Source organism: Falco naumanni, chromosome 6 (assembly GCF_017639655.2).
Source record: "Falco naumanni isolate bFalNau1 chromosome 6, bFalNau1.pat, whole genome shotgun sequence".
Classification (NCBI taxonomy): Eukaryota; Metazoa; Chordata; class Aves; order Falconiformes; family Falconidae; genus Falco; species Falco naumanni.
In genome coordinates this window covers 79,805,878-79,823,483 of record NC_054059.1, presented here as the reverse complement: position 1 = coordinate 79,823,483, position 17,606 = coordinate 79,805,878, and the positions used below count along the sequence as shown (strand labels likewise).

General features: G+C 42.5%; 1 protein-coding gene across 1 annotated transcript; it reads left to right on the top strand.

Annotated features, from left to right (window-relative positions):
• Window positions 1-3,036: 3,036 nt before the first annotated feature.
• On the top strand, window positions 3,037-16,926 carry LOC121090646 (meprin A subunit alpha-like; the record flags this gene model as incomplete). The annotated part of the gene is made up of 11 exons (XM_040599372.1): window positions 3,037-3,081; window positions 3,193-3,271; window positions 3,584-3,701; window positions 5,247-5,422; window positions 8,430-8,651; window positions 9,642-9,791; window positions 12,435-12,650; window positions 13,563-14,021; window positions 15,189-15,362; window positions 15,923-16,124; window positions 16,487-16,926. Coding segments are annotated over 11 exons (1,989 nt in total), but the record flags the coding sequence as incomplete, so codon positions are not given.
• Between the last annotated feature and the right edge of the window lie 680 nt (window positions 16,927-17,606).

Below are 17,606 nucleotides of genomic sequence, written 5' to 3'. Positions count from 1 at the left end.
CACAGAGGTGCTGCTAACGTTGCTGAGAGGCTCAGCTTTGGCCAGTGGTGGGTCCGTCTTAGAACCACCTGAAACAGGCCCTGTCTGACATGGGGGAACTTCTGGCATCTTCTCACGGAAGCCACCCCTGTAGCCCTCCTGCTACCAAAACCTTGCCACGTGAACTGAATATGGGACGCATTTGGGGATGCATACATAGGGCAAGGTGCTAAATGAATATATTAAATGGCATGAGTATAACATGAGATGGCTGCGTGACCATTGTCCTCTGCAAACTCCTATCTATGCCTACAGAATTACTTACCCTTAGGCATCCTCTTTAGTTCCTTGGATAATTTTTAAGTTAAAGGCACTAAAAATCCCCAAGGGGTTTTCAGACTGCTCTGATTCTGCTTCAGTTTTTTGTTCCTTTCTCACACACACTGCAAATAATGGCCTTTGTGCTGCACTGTGATTCCCTTTGCTCACCTGTGAAAACTGCCTTCACATGGTGTACCTTGAGACATACTCTCCTTTACTAGTAGTGTGTCCTGTTCTGCTTAGGTATCATTGTCTTTCGAATTAATAGTCCATAAAAGCAAGTGCTGAAGAAGATCCACATATGCTAGGTGGAAGATCAGTCCTCTGGGGCCCTTCCTCAAGAAAAGAAAAGATTTCTGTACTTATTCCTCTGCAATGTGATCTCATACAAATAGTGTCCTACTTATGTCTGTTTGGAGGATCTGTTCCCTAGGTTGAAGGACTGACTGCTTTCTAGGGCAGGGTAGTCACTGGCCATGGGCACATTTCCTACTCAAAACCTACTTTCATTTGAGGCTTCTTCACACTGAAGTCCGGTATGTCCCACCAATACCGCTGGGAAGCAGTGTGTGAGGCACCTCCGCAGCACTCCTCTTCCTACTCCAGACCCTCTGTATTGTGCTGTGGGGGGTGGTGTCTGTGGCACCAGCCTCTTCCTACCTGATTACTGAACAGAGAGGTGGACATACTCACCTTCAGCACTTGTAATTTCAGACGTAAAATAAGGGAGCAGGATTCAGTTGAGTAAGTTTAAAGCACTAAGACACTCCAGGACATTTGCAAGATGGTAACAGGTATGATGCAGGGCCCGTGGGAGTTCTAGAGCTTTCTGGAGCCTTGGCTCAGTTAGCCCATGTGTCGTCGCTGACCCATGTCCCCTGAGGAAGAAGACAGCAAAGTGCAGGGCTAGACTTTGACATCTCTGAAACCCACCAGCACAGAAAGGGGCATCAAGCTGGAAGGTCAAGGCTCTGCTGATACACATGACTGCTTCTGGAGCCAAAGTGGCATGCTGTGCCCTGGGGCATCAATCCTGGGATGGGCTCAGCTGTGGGAAAACACTGTCAGGGCATTCATAATCATACCTCTTTTATCTCTAATCTTTACAATGTGATGTTAATTATTAATTGAAAACAGTGTTGGGCCAAATTCTAATGTCCCTGCAGTGCTATAAACCCAGAATAATTCTGCTTAAGCGTGTGGCTTTCCTCCTGCGCAGTGGAGATCACAACGCTGACAGATAACCAGCACAGTGGAAGGAGTCAGCAACTTTGGGCTGGGTTGAGATCTTCTGGCACAAAGTCTGGGTGGGTCTTTCACCAGCTGCACTGGGGACATGAAGTTATCGCATTCCTCTCTGCAACATTTCTCCAAAGTGGACTTAGGTAATTGATAACAACAGTGCCATCACGTGCCATTTAGGAGGAAAATCTTGCTGTTATAATAATGTTACACAGGTGGAAAGTTTGAAGCTGGTTGGCTGATCTTTTATGGAAAGGTCAGAGACATGTCTTATATATTGCAGGAGATGAGAGGGACCAGCTTCTTTTTCCATTGCAAAAATGGGCTCCAGCATCTTCCCACTCTGCTTAGCACTTCTATTACATCATGTTTATGGTACTCCAGTCTCTGTAAGTAGAAAACTGATTTCCACAGGCTCCTCTCATTCCAGAGACATCTCATACCTTATACTGGTTGTATTTTATTCTCTTTCAGGTCACACACCTCTCTAGTGAAGCTGGTAAGTGCTCTGCAACCTGGTTTGAGTTTTGAAGCATTTTCTTCTTCTTACTGTGTGCCACACATAACGTTTTGTCTGTCTTGCAGCAGCAGATGCTGGTGCTGGTGAAATAATCGAAGATATTCCACACATAAACTTAGGTGAGTTCACGTCCAAATTCTTATAAGGCCTGAAAAACTGTGAGCAAAATGCTGGATTTTCAATATTGAAAAAAAGATGTGGGTGGCTAATGGTTAGGTAGTTCATGGTGCAAGAAAAATATGACTGAGCTCTGAATTTGCTTCCTCTGGCTATCACACATGAATCCATCAGAGAGCTGTAACCCTATGTAAACAAGGGATGCAGATGCCTTTAACTTCTGAAGTTTGGGCAAACCCACGATGTTAAGGCAGTAACACACTGTATCACTTGGAAAGGTTCTGGAGTCCCACCATCATTTCCCCCCTATCTCTCCATGATTTTTATAAAGTTTTACAGTGTGGAAAATAGCTTAGATGTTTATTGAGCTTCTGTATAAATGGCAAGGAAATTAAATGGAAAAGACACAACACATGTACTGCCTTCCTCTATTTTTTTTTTATTATTATTATTTTCTGTAATGCAAATTTCCATGTATCCTTTGATGGTGCACTGTACATGATTCTTCATGATGCATTACTCAATATAACCATATTCTCTAGAGTACTGTCTCACTGCCTGACTGTTGCCACTGCTTGATTGCAAGCAAGAGGTTATCAAACTAGACAGGGATAATGGTGGCCACCAGATTTCTGCCACCAAAAATGCAGACATTGCTGAGCGGCAAATATTGAGTAGAAACTACTGTTACTTTTAGGCCTGTCCCTATATTTCAGTGTAAAAAGGCTGGTCCTCCTTTATTTTCTGTAAATGCCCAAGGACATTAACGGTGTATAAGTAGGTTCCATATGTTTTTTAAGGTGAAATAAATTTGCTATTTGATATTTCATTTACATTATCTTTCATTAAATTACTTTTCAGCTGCTGGACTGGACCTCTTTCAGGGTGATATCTTGTTGTCTGTAAGTAATTAAAAACTTCATACCTATCACTTGTTCTAATTGTGGGTTTTGGTACAAATCAGCCCATCTCCCTACAGCAGATGTATCACCAGCTGTTCATTCCCTTTTCAGCAAAATCAGCGAAATGCCCTAAGAAATGAGATTTACAGATGGAAGTTCCCCATTCCTTATATTCTGGGTGATAACCTAGGTAATGCAGATACTTCATTCAAATTTTATTTCCAATCCTTATTTGTACTGGAGTCACTGTGATGAAAAATTTGCCTTTTTCAGAACTGTTTCTCTCACATTAAAATTCACTAATAATAGATGGCTCCTTTATATCAAAACCTTCCTCCCCCCCCCCCCCTTTTCTTCTACAACTATCGTAAAACAAAACAGAACTTAATCAAATTCAATCATTTCTCCCATGAAGTCCCATGTGTATATGTGTGCATACCTTACCTATCCAGGGTGAATGATCTGCAGTGTTAAAGGTGCTTTCCCGATGTATGTTTTCCAGATCTGAATGCCAAAGGAGTAATTCTCCAAGCGTTTGAAATGTTCCGTCTTAAGTCTTGCATTGATTTCAAGCCCTATGAAGGAGAGAGAACCTACATATTCTTTACAAAAGAAGATGGGTAAGGGTTATATCAACTTCTGTTTCGCTGTGTAGAAGCAGCGGAGAACTCATTCCATTTGACTTCAGAGGTGTAAAAGTTTAGTCTAAGTTTGTTGTCAGCAGAGAAAAAGAGGCCACTGAGAAAGCAACAAGGCAAAGCTTGCAAGCAGCTGCCTCCCTCTGCTGACTGCAGGGGATATTTAGACGATGAACTTGGAATGGTCATCTGAGGTTTATTTAGGTGGTTACCCTTCGTTGAGGTGAATCCCAGCATCACTGGGTTTTCATCAGCTGCTTCCCCTTTCCTACCTAGGGTTGTTTTCCATGTCACTGCTGGGTGAAATGACCTCCATGTACATCCTCTTAAGTTATCAAGGATGTGAATAGCCAGAATTTAGGCTCTGAAATCTTTGGAAGACAGGTCAAAAAAAGCTGTGGAAGCCCAGTTTATTGTAGTTTTGCTATTGTTTTGATGTGGCTCTTCTTCAATGAAAGGTTTTCCTAAATCTGAAAGTGTTTTATACTCAGAGATTCAGGTTTTGGGGAACTGGGAAGATTTATTTTATTTCCTACATCTAAATGTGTTTTGAAAGAACATAGAGAAAAGCACAAAAATATTCTCACTTTATCAGCTGTGGATATTTCTTGTTCTCCCAGAACTGCATAAACACCTATAGGCACTGATATTTCTGCCCTCAGCTCTTCCTTGGGTAATGTCCTGTGACACTGCTCTTACAAGACTGCAAGCACGATGTTTTTTGACAAGCTGCTGCTAAAGAGCCAGGAACTGGTAACTCCCTGGCAGCAGCTATTCAAAAGACCATATGCTCAAGCTCTTTGTTTTCAGCACCCACATTAGTGTGTTCCAAGCTCCTTCAACAAACTCAACTGGACGCTGTTTTGTGATGTCCAAATGAATATACGGTCCCAGCAGACTGTCTTTAGCAGTTGCTTCTCACATCACCCTTGTGCTGCCCTTAAAAGTTCCCAATGAATTGGCGTAGAAGCTCCTTCTCTCCTCAACCATGATTAGCTTCTGCTGAGTCACGGGTGAGGGGCTGGGCCTGCACAGAAAAAGGTAATTTCACATCTATGGCCAATGCCTTGCCTAGCTGCTGTTAACAAGGACAAAATGCTGCTATTCTAAGTCCTCCTAAATGTTTTCTTTAGCCCAAGTGTCTGCAAAAAAGCTCAGCCTGTCTTGATGACTCTTCTGTTTTTATGTATGTGTTATGTTTCTTCGCATGTTTCTTGGCAAAATGGCAGCTGATATAAGGCTAAACTTTGGTGGATCTCAAAAATCAGGGGAGAGCTTGTCTGACAGAGGGTAGGTAAAATGCTGGCCTCATGCAAGTGGCAGTGAATATGTCATTGGGGCTTAGTCTGTTTTCAGAGCAGACTATCTCTAGAGTATCAAGGCTTCCGGTCAGCATCCAAGTTATGATTTATGTGACTCCTTTTACATTTAAACCATTTTTAATATTACTTAAAATTCAGTGAGCAGACTCAAAATGTCAATGCAGAGAAGAAAACTACTTAACGGACAGTAAGATCTCTCTCTCAGGTGTTGGTCCCAGGTGGGGGACCTGCAGACTGGGCAGAACCTCTCTATTGGGGCACGGTGTGACTACAGAGCAATTGTGGAACATGAGCTCCTGCATGCTCTGGGGTTTTACCATGAGCAGTCGAGGATGGACCGGGATGACTATGTCACAATCTGGTGGGATGAAATTATTACAGGTAGGTTTGACCTTCAAGTCAGATTTTGTATAGTGCAAATTCATCAGTATCTTATTTTCCCATCTAGATTTTAAGATTTTCTTAAAGATATGATTTTAGAAACAGTGCGCCACACCTGAGACCACTGTAAACCAATCCATAGATGTAGCAGGATTGTGATACATCTTCTCTGGTCAAAGACCAGACACTGTCTAAGGCCAGAAGAGAGAAGCCCTGCTTGGAAGTCAGAGGGCTTTATCTCCCCTTGGCTCCAGGACTGGTCTGCTCTCCGATTTTGAACCAATCAGTTCTCCTCTCTATAAGTCTTTTCTCTCGCTGCATAATGCAAATTGTAAACTTACTGGGATGGTGACCTTTAAGGTGGCTCTTCTTTAATCAAAGGTCTTCTCAAAATCTGAAAGGTTTTTATACACAGAGATTCAGGCTTCCCTGAAACCAGAAAGATTTACTTCGTACATGAAGGACCCTCAAAGTGACTATCAGATGGGACACATAGAATAGGTCTCTGTCCTGCACTTCTGCCCAGTGTGTCTCTGCAGGTTCTTGTCTTCAGGTTTAATATGATCAGATTCAGTGGCTTTATGAGTTTCACCAAAGTCTCTGCAGCCCCTGTGGTCCCTAGGCAGTTTCTCTTGCTGTCTCCTGTGAGGTCTGGTTCTTTACTCCTTAACGATTGCTTATTTGAAAAAGAATGAATGGGAGCCTATAACAAGTTCTGGAAGGCACGCTAGCAAAGACACCAGCCATAACCTCCTGTTCCCAGTAGTGGAGCTTTGCAATGATGGTGATGGTGCCAACGCAGAGAAATTGCTTACGCTTTGTGTGGACAAAGTGATCACTTCAGTCTTCAGGGTTATGCACACAGCATCGTTGCAAATAAGTGAAAAATACATGAAAAATAAATACATGAAGAATAGTCATCAGAAAGCAACAAGATTTAGGGAATGCTGTGTTCCCTTTTGGATAGATAAGAACTGCTGGTACAAGCAATTTCTGCTGACCTCTAAAAGCAGTATCTGATTATTTTGAATTGCTCCAGGTTGAATGGCTTTGTGCACTACTGCTTGCCTCTACCCTGTAATTTGCAGTGTCTTTTGGGGTGGCTGAACAGCACATGGGATGAGGATTTTGGTTTTGAAACCCATTGTTTTTATTGCTAGGAGCAGCACTAAACCCAATTCACCTTATTACTAACTTGATCTTACCTTGAATCATGGTGATGAAGATGGTGATGATAGTAGTATCTAGACTGACTTTTGGGCCCCTTTTTTCTGTGCACTGGCACTAGCCACCTCCAAAGCAAGTCTTACAGTATATTATAAAACACTATTGTGAGCTCCATGATATACAGAGGTATGGGAAAGCTCAAAAAACCAGTGCCAGTTCTTCATGCATTCTTTCTTGTTTTTTTTTTCCCCTCCGAAATTATCAATTAATCCTCTCAACTTATCTGTGATGTATTCAGTAGCCACAAATCTGTAACACCAGAGAAGCGATACAGATGATGGACTTCAGTGTGACACTGTTCTGAATGAGTCCTGGTGCTGGCCTGATGTCACTGCAGTCAATTCCTATATCCTGTAGGTTTCTATCCATATTAAAAAATCACATTTTCCAGTTAGGCAAATTCATTAGGTAGAAAACTTCTGCTGAAGCCATTTGAAAGATGTTTGCCTCTCTAAAGGGAAATAAGGCTGATATGACAATGCTCTGTGTGTGTGTTTGTGAGCATCTGTTCCTGCATTAGTGATCTGCAACCCCAGATTTAATAGCATCGTAGCAGATTTTGCCATAACGCATTTTCATAAACTGCAATGCAGATAGCTGGCTGGCAAAAGAAGAGATCCCCTATTCACGTTGCTATTGACAGAAAAGCTAATAATCTTACTAGACTTCAGAGAAAACACACAAGACAGCTTAATGCAATTGCCACTTTGCTGTATGGTTTATTTCTTCTAAAAACACCAAGAAGTTACCCTTTACCTGGTCACAATCTTAAAAGCCAGCACCATTACACATACCTGTGTCCTGCCAAGATTTTTTCCCCAGCTATAAAAAGTGATAGCACTTGGTTAGCAAGATTCTCACCCTTTTTGATAAAAGGTGCAATTCAATTATCTGTAAAAAAATCAGTCCCAAGCTCTTATACAATCTCAGGCCTTGGACTGAAGACCTTTGTGCCCAGAGTGGACCTGCAGAAGGGAAGGGCAGCCTTTACACAGAGAAGCTGTAATTATCCACCAGTGCAGTTATATGCTGTTTCTTCTTGGAGAAAGAATGCTAAATATTCTGAAAATATGATTTGTAGTTGGAAATGCTGGCAATCTCTCTTTACTTCCATACTAAATTACATGAAATGGCTCCTTCTCTTTGCCCTAGCAGAAATCTTCATAATGAAAAACTTACTCTAAGGACAAATTATTTCACCAAGAAACCATAAGAAACATGTTTCCAAAAGATATTTCAACATCATAGTTGTATTGGCAATCTAGGGCAAAAAATCTTTGTTTTCTTTTTTTTTCCCCCCGGAATTGCTAACATATTCTTTGCTTCAAAGAACAGAACCTGGAGGCACTCCAGGACTGTCATACCTGTCCCCTTAATAAGTGGAGGGCTTTAGGGCTTCTCCTTGTCCATATATGATCTAATATCCTAGGAAATGTTTGCATCAGTGTTCACAGCCTCTGGAATGGAGTACATTAATCCTTAAATTTAATCCCTCAGGATGCTTCCTATTAGACCATCTGATTTGACCTCCTATATATCCCATTCTTTACATCTCATTGATATTTGATTTTGAACTTACTGAAGGCACATGTTGCAATCTAAAGACACTGCTTTGTTGTCCAAATTACTTCATTAAAAAATCTTGCTAGATTTGAATATTTTGTTGTAATTTTTTTCATGTGTATCAATTCCGCCTTGGAAAACTGCATCCAAGTGACCATGCCAAAGGCATTTCCTTTACCATTTTCTCTGAAAATTAATTTTTCTGTTCCTTCACCAGGCAAAGAGCACAATTTTCTGAAGTACGATGACAGCTACATCACTGATCTGAACACCCCCTATGATTATGAGTCACTGATGCACTATGAACCTTTTTCATTCAACAAAAATGAAAGCATCCCCACAATCACAGCAAAGATACCAGAATTTGATGATATAATTGGACAACGTCTGGACTTGAGCGCTATTGACCTGGAAAGACTGAATCGCATGTATAACTGCAGTAAGTCATAACTTAACCATGGCCAACTTTCTTTGTTTATACTTAAGCCTGGCTGGTTCACCTCTCTTATGGCTCTAAAACCACGAAAATTCTTCTCAGGTGCTCCTGAGGAGGTATGGGAGAGGACATGTGGTGAAAAGACCCAGATTTTCTATTCCCTCCTCATCCCTCTCTGGCCCTGCTTACTGTCATTACTTTTGTAAAAGTCCAATTAGTCAATGAAAGTCAATCCATTCATATATTTTCTTCATTGTTGCTCCTAGGGGTTCAGACATGAGGTTGTGTTCTGCTGGTGTGTGTGCTTTTGTGAGGTGAATACAACTGTACTTTGTCCTCTTTGACATTTGGTCTGAATTAGATTATTTTGCACCTGAGATTGACTAAATCTAGAATTTGACACCATCTACTTGGTTGTTAAGCTGATTGAAGATATTATCACCACATATGACTGTTAGCAAGATGTTGTTGTCCCCATGTATCTGTCAACAGAAGCATCAGCTTGTAGATAAACTCAGCTAAACCAGCCTAAGGTAACTTGAGTGGACTTTGCTTGAAGTGGAAGGACAGTGCTCATGTTCATCAAGCAGATGAGCCATAAGGAACAATAACCTCCAGCTGAGGAGCAGTTAAATACACCACCACCACTGTTCACAAAGTGACTTGTCTCTCTATGGCTTATGAGCAGTAACAAAGGGCCACCATCAGTCCCCGTGGTTCAGCTGCTGCATCGGAGTTTGTCAGCCTTCTGCAAATGTTGTCTTTATGCAGGGAATCCCTCCAGGAATCAAATATTTTTTGATCAAAATATTTGCCCTCTTTTTGATCAAAATCAAAAGTCCTCTTTTGAGTCTTTGGGCTCACATCTTCTGTGAGTTGGCTTCTCTACATGATGTCTATACTAATGTAAAGAACAGCCCCCCCCAAAAAATCAGAGCAGAAATTTTAATGAATACTATATTGGTGGTAACCATGTGTGTGTTTTTTTTCCAGCTTCAACTCACACTTTTTTGGACCAATGTTCTTTCGAGTCTGACAATATCTGTGGCATGATTCAGGGAGCCAGAGATGATCTAGACTGGATCCATCAACAGAGCGGTGCTACAGGGCAGGATGACCACACGCTTTCTGGGCGCTGTAGAGGTAATAGCAAAGTCACAGAACACTTTCCTATGGGAAAGAGGTTAGCCGGAGTAATGGTCCTTTGTGCACATCTGTACTGGTCTGTGTTTTTTAAATACAGTGTCTTTAAAACCTTCTCTGAACCTGTCATTGTAGTCAACCATCGAGAAAACCCATCCTTGGCTACTCCGAAAACACAGAATTAAATGACTGTATTTAAGATGCTACCCAGCAGACATCCGAGTTGTAGTGTTTCTAGTTAAGCAAAAAGCCCTTTTTCATTTTATGTGTCTTGACTCTGCAAGTGTGAGTTTATGGTTGCACTTGTGTTTTCATTAACTTTTTTCAACGTAATGGAATGTTGTCCACAGCAGCAAGATAAAAAGGGACAAAGAACAGTTTCAGCTAAAGGCCTTTTAAATACAACCTGGGAAAGGATTTATGGCAACTTCCAAAGTCTGAGTAAGAGTTTTGTTACCCCATGATAAGAATGAAACAGCACTCACAGACACTCATAAACGTTGTGTTTGCAAAGCAAATGATAAGCTTGAGGAATGCTGCTTCTGGAGGTAGAAGAAAATTGCAAAGTATGTTATGATAGTTTAGGGATAATTTTCTTTTTCGCATGGTAATTTCACCATTTTTCAAAGGACAAAAACCTCAAAAAAGGGTAGGGCCAACCCCGGTCACAGTTGCAGGGTGCTAGCTTACAGGTGAAAATAAAGATTCAATCCCAACAGGCAGCTCTGAAAAGCAAGGCCCTGGTTTGTCATTATTTAGACATGGCAAACTACTACAGACTTCCAAAAAACAAGTTACTTTTGTGGTAAATTTTACCTAAGTACAGTGTGAAGGGATCCTAGCCTAAAACACATTCACTTGTGCTTTGTTACTCTTTGATAAAGGAAAACTTTGACTTGCTGCACTTGGGAGCAAATTATTACCCTTGTGTGACCCTCCTGCAACCTCTTACTACACTGGTACTTGTCGATCAGGTACAAGAATGCAATATGAGTCTCAGGTCCTGCCCCTGGGTCACACCGACCCCAGGCAGCGCTACAGGCTGGGGGCAGGGGGCTGGGAAGGTGCCTGGTGGGAAAGGGCCTGGGGGTGCTGGTCAGCAGCCGGCTGGGCATGAGCCAGCTGTGTGCCCAGGTGGCCCAGGTGGCCATCAGCATCCTGGCTGGTATGCGAAAGAGTGTGGCCATCAGGAGCAGGGCAGTGCCCGTCCCCCTGCGCTGGGCACCGGTGAGGCCGCCCCTGGACCCCTGTGTTCAGCTTTGGGCCCCTCACTGCAGGGGGACGTGGAGGGGCTGGAGCGTGTCCAGAGCCGGGCAGGGGGCTGGGGCAGGGGCTGGGGCACAGGGCTGATGAGGAGCGGCTGAGGGACCTGGGGGGGTTCAGCCTGGGGAAGAGGAGGCTCAGGGGGGACCTGATCGCTCTCTACAGCTGCCTGACAGGAGGCTGTAGGCAGGGGCGGTCAGTCTCTTCTCCCGGATAACAAGTGACAGGACAAGAGGAAACTTCCTCAAGTTGTGTCAGGGAAGGTTTACTTTGGATATCAGGAAAGACTTCTGTGCTGAAACAGTTGTCAAGTGCTGGAACAGGCTGCCTATGGAAGCGGTTGAGTCACCCTCCCTGAAGGTATTTAAAAGACGTGTAGACGTGGCACTTAGGGACATGGTTTAGTGGTGGACTTGGCAGTGCTGCATCAATGGTTGGACTTGGTGATCTTAAAGGTCTTTCCAATCTAAAAGATTCTGTGATTCTATGATTCTATAACTCAAGAAAACCACTTGACAGCTTCTAGAAGTACATGCTCCTAACCCTTATCTGACTTTTTACATTATTTCCTCTCCTTTTTTTTTCCTGTTACAGTTCAATTGTCACTGAAAAATGGTTCATCTGAGTTGTTTGAGATTATTAGGTAAAACCCAATCTGTCTGAAGCAAGCACTTCACTTACACTTATGCTTTAGCATCTAGTGACTAAGTACAAAATAAATATTGACATTATCTGAAGAGTTAATGGAGAGGGGTAGGTGCCTCTGAGGACCTCCAGAGTGTCTATATGAATTGCGTGAGTAAGGAGTGCATCTCTTTTTGGAAACCTTCAAAGAGTCATTGACTCCACCAGGACTTTAGACATTTTTGAAGAACTGGTTCTGCAGTCATCTTGAGTGGGGACAAATTTTAGGTTTTTAACACAGATGGATCATATTTTGCCCAAATAGATTCACGTCTTGGGTTTTTGACTTCTTACTGGCTAAACTGAAGGAGGGAAAGTACAGCCTAACTTTTAGAGAGGAGCTAGCAGCCTGGCTCTGGCTCTGTGTAACCTGCTCTTGGTGAATCTGCTTTAGCAGAGAGTTGGACTACATGATCTCGGGAGGTCCCTTCCAACATGACCGTTCTGTCATTCTGTGATTCGGTAATGCAAAATTGACATAAGCTGCCAGCGATGAGTTCCATATATATGCTAAGCTACTAGTCCTTTCCTTATCCTGGTCTGGCTTGGCTGGTTATCATATACCATTTCTTGTACTATTTATGTAAGTACTACACTTATGCCTGCTAGAAGAGTGGAGTTGAAATGACAAATTGACAGCATGCAGCTAGCAGGAAATCTGGAAAGAGACAGTGACACTCCACACTTCCTTCACAGACGCTGGCTTTTTCATGTACTTCAGCACCAGCTCTGGCAAGGCAGATGAGGTGGCAGTCCTAGAGTCCCGAATCCTTTATCCAAAGAGAACTCAGCAGTGCCTCCAGTTCTTCTATAAGATCACAGGAAGCCTTTCTGACAAGCTGGTCATCTGGCTTAAAGAGGATGACGGCACTGGAAATGTTCGTAAAATGAGGAAAATTCAAACCTTTCAAGGTAATTCTGGAAATGTGAGTTACATACAGAATACTACGGGGGGTGTGGGGGTGGGGGTGGAAAGTTGTCTTACTGAGTCCGTAAATGCAGTGGATTGCCTCAGAAATCAAAAGATTTTCTGGAAGGCACCAGAATATTTTGTAATCTGGCTAAGGATTTTGGTATTATGTGAGGGCATCTATTAGCGGACCTGGAGGCTGTAAGAATGCAATTTGGGTGCTCCACAGCAGAAGTCACAATGTTCCTAATGCTACACCCAGTGACTTAGAGGGACCAAACTGTGCTGGAGATCAGTTAACTAGATCTCCACCTGCTGTTATATGATCTAACGGTGAGCTGGTCAGGTGTAAATATCTGTGCTCATCTGCAGTCAGTAAGAATCCCAGCCTGATTTTTATATGGCTGGGAATATAAAACCATATGTCATTTTGGAAATGTGAACTGAGTTCCCACTTTGGCTGATTCTGCTAAACTGGACAAATTCAGCCACTGTGGCACTATGTGTTTATGTTGTCAAAACTCAAGACCTGTGATGACGTGTCTGTATCAAGCTGCAGCAGCTTGCGGGGAAGGGTAAGTCCCTGGAAAAGTGTCAGCAGCCATTAATTCCAACGGGTCACTGACTCCCGTCCACTTGCTGTGTCTCAGCCTTTAGCCCGCTGCCCTTTATACGGGAGACTGTCATCTACTAATGAGTGAAGAGTTCCTAACAGAACGTGTCCAAAGTGTTTAGTTGATAAGGCAATGTTAGTGTATTATACACACACTACTAACTTAAGTTGTCTGGTATTCAGGACTCTGGGAGAGGTCTAGTTGTCTAAAAATGCAGCTGGAATGGAGGGCTAGGAATAAGCTGCTTCACAATGTCAGGTCCCATGCTGATGGCAATGTTTTGCTTTCCTTTTACCAAAGCGAATAATGACTCTGACTGGAAAATTGCCCATGTGACCCTCGACGCCCAGAGGAAGTTCCGTTATCTCTTCCAAGGAATAAAGGGTGACCCCAGCTCTTCAGCTGGTGGGATTGCTATTGACGATGTCACGCTGACAGAGACCCCCTGTCCCACAGCTGTGTGGGTCATTCGGAATTTCAGCCAAATCCTCCAAAACGCATCCAGTGGTGTTATTCAAAGCCCCCGGTTTTATAGCCCTGAGGGTTACGGTTTTGGTGTGAGTTTGTATCCCCATTCCGCGATCAGCGGCTACACTCGCATTGCCTTTCACCTGTGCAGTGGAGAGAACGATGGTGTTCTGGAGTGGCCAGCTCTGAACCGCCAAGCTGTACTCACTGTGCTGGACCAGGACCCTGACGTCTTGAAAAGGATGTCCTCTAGCAAAAGCTTCACCACAAGCAACAATCAATTTATCTCAGGTAAGTGATGACTGCCTGGAGGAATGGTGAAAATGGGAGCCAAAGAATCCAAATCAGAGGACTGGGTGTAGGACTCAGAGCTGGGCAACTTTGGTTGCGCTTTCCAGTTTGGGACACTTCCCTGTGTATGACTCAGAATTCCTGTCTGAGAAAGATCTTCTAATGAGAAAAGTGATGCATAGAAGGTCGATGTTATCATGAACAATCCCTGGGATATCTGAATTTTACTCTAAATAAAGAGCTCTCGTAGGAGTTGGCATTTCTCATTCTACCTGTGGTTTACCTGTTGTAATAACTGAATATCACCACAGGGTGGTGCAATGCCAGCAGCGTGTTGAATTCTTTTATTAAATCAACAATAAGTTCAGTTAGAACTGCATTTTGGAGGCTTGATTAACTTGAACACACATGGTCTGAATGCACAGCGTTCACATTGTAGCTATATTCAAGAAAAAAATAGCTGAAAACATCTGTAACATCAGTCTACAGCATTTGAAGCCTGACTTGCTTGGCGGGGTGTAGACTGCAGATTATGAACTCTTTCACACAGAGACTACCTTTTGACTCCAGGTTTATATAGCATGTAGCACCATAGTTACACATCCAGCCCTAGGATTTCCCAAGAATGTGTTAATTCAAAGAAATAAGCACTATGGGACAGTACTGAGTTTGGTTCAGAATAAAATACTAGAGATGAATGAATCTCCACCCTTCTTCACTTTTTCCAGTGGAAGTTTAGCACACACTTTTTCAGTAAAAGGTTTTAAACCTGAGGTATGAATATCTTTAACAGAAACATAGCGATGAACAAAATCTGCTAAATTCTATAGGTACTTGAAAACTGATGAGGGTGTGTCCTTACGCAGGAATGAGCTCTTAGCTGGTGACAACGAGGAGGTAGCTTGCATTTGGTTAATCCTCAATGAAAGAGGAGTTGTGGAATTTCCATGCCCTTACATAGACTAAGAGTCCCCATGCAGACCATATCTAAGGATCTGCTGGCACCCATAATTTGTCAGTCCTCTGTGATTTGTTTGGGCATTTCAGCTCTGAACTTGATTTTACAGCATAAATCCCCTTTAACCCCGTAATACAGAAAAAATTCATGTCATATTTCCAGCTGCAAAACTTAGTGGTTCTTATTCAGCACTCATATTCTCATTGCAGATACTAACAGAACCTTAATATGGGAGAAACCATCAATTGTTGGAAAATTTGATGCCTCATGCAATTGCTATAGAAGTGTCACCTGGGGGTGGACTAACTTCATATCCCACAGCCAGATGAGACGGAGGAGCTTCCTGAAAAATGATGACCTGATTATTTTTGCAGAATTTAATGGTAAAGACCCTCTTCCTGACTCCCCTTACAAAAATAGGTGATTCTTTCTATCTCTTTTTGTACATTCGAGTAACTATCGCCACCTGTCTCCCAGTCATCTTCTCTTCTAACAGGGATCAACTTTTACAAGAGTTGCTATGTCTTAGTTTCAGGTGGGTGGTGTTGATTAAAGTGAGTTCAGAGGAATCTAAATGGCAATGAGTTACTGGAAGTTAACTTCTTAGACACTTTTAAGCACCCTAACCAGCAGCTATGTCCATTTCTAAGCACTGAACATACTCAAAGGCCACCCCCCTTGTGTTTATTTTCAAACAGAACAGGCACACTGGGCATAAATTTTCAAAGTACAGAATACCACTGATTTACCTAACCAGTTACAGTAATTTCAGTATTATTTTCTATCTTGTGCTTTAAATATGCAGACCTTGCTGTGGTATGGCAAGAGCTCTGTAAAGAGCAAATAGCCGAGTACCCTCTGGTACACAAAGCATCCTGTGAAACCCTGGTATGAAGAATACTGAAGAATATCTGATGTCTTCTCTCTTTCCTTTTTTTAAAAGATCTAAGTCACCTTGTTAACACTGAAGTTCCTGTTGAACGTGAACAACCCGCCTTCATGGAAGGCCTCATTCTGGAAAGGCAGAAGAGAGCAGCCCAGGATATGGAGCCCGCTCAAGGCCTTTATCTGCAAGACCCGTGTGACCCAAACCCTTGCCAGAATGATGGAGTCTGTGTGAATGTGAAAGGAAAAGCAAACTGCAGGTACCATGGACTGCTTCCCTGCTTGCCTTGATTTTCTTCTGAACCAAATGATGTAGCTAATAAGTATTCAGAGCTACAGACCTCAGAGGTCTAAGCCACTAGGTTTTCAAGGAACAGTAGGAACAAAACACTTGACCACAGTGACCGGTTTCTACTAGCAGGCATAAGGGGAAGAAAAGAAACCCCATTCTGTGGTGCTTCCAGGGTATGTAAATAGCCTCCAAACAAGGTGGGGATGTTGTGACATGAACCCCTCTAATGGGAACTGCCTATCCTGGATAGTGAGTGTTAGGACCTTGCGGTGGGCCTATAGGGCAGAATAAAACTCCTGATCCATGTGAATCTGTACTTTGTTGTCCCAGGTGCCCATCAGGACAAGCCTTCTTCTTTGTGGGTGAGAGGTGTCAGTCAAGGCAGGTCCATGGGAACATCCTGGGAATGACAGTTGGTGGAGTTGCTGGAACCATTGTCTTAACCATCGTCCTCATTTCCATGATGGCTAGAAGATAAAGAGCTGCAGGAGGATAAATTTCAGCCTGGTATTTTTCCATAGTTTGTTCATAAGACATTTGCTTTCAGTGAAAAATGATGAATACAACTTGCAGAAGATGAGTCAGCATATGGATGAAATGCTCTATCAACAGCTTGGCAGCGATCTGTTTACTCTGTAGGACTTGGCAGTTAAAGAACATCATGTAGAACTGCTGTCTAATGAAAGTTCATACACTGTGCTTCTTGTGTATTCTTTGAATGTTTCGTTTCTTCATCCAACAAGTGGTAGTGCTGAGACTCCCTGCATTTACTCTCAACCATGGTTCTAACTTAGATTAAATAACTGGTGGAACCTCTCAAAACACTGGAAAAAGTCACATAGAAGCACATATATTAAGACTCTTGAAATGTTCCTATAGAAATTACTCAAGAAGTCTGAAGGGTACAAATCCATAGCTATGCAAACTACATCAGTACTCATTTTTAGTGAAGCTGTGCTGGTTTACGAAAGCTGATTAGCTATTACATAGAATTCATAGTAAACTACTATTACATATTTTTGGCCATTTCTTTAGCAGGGAAATAATTTCACATTAAAGCTTGTTGTCTTTCTAGAAGGTTTCATGAGATAATGTCTTCAAATACTCAAGTGAAAATATTTTCTCTAGGCGTAATCCAAGCTTTTTTAAACATGTATAAAACTCCCATGATTTCAGCAGGTTCTGGATGAAATGGGAGCAAAGTATCAGTTATCATAGGGTAGGATCTCTAATGGTTACCATTGAATTCATATCTCTTTGGAAATCATTGTCTCAAAAGTCAAGGAGAGGGGTGGGAGTGCATGAAGATAAAGACTGGGTCTGTGGTACTGGAGTGTGCTGGGTAAGGTATTAACACCCTAGAACTTACTGTGGATGGCAGGAAACAACTGATTTAGTATATCCTAAGATCTCTTCTTTCAAGGACTCAAACTGAACTTAACATCAAACA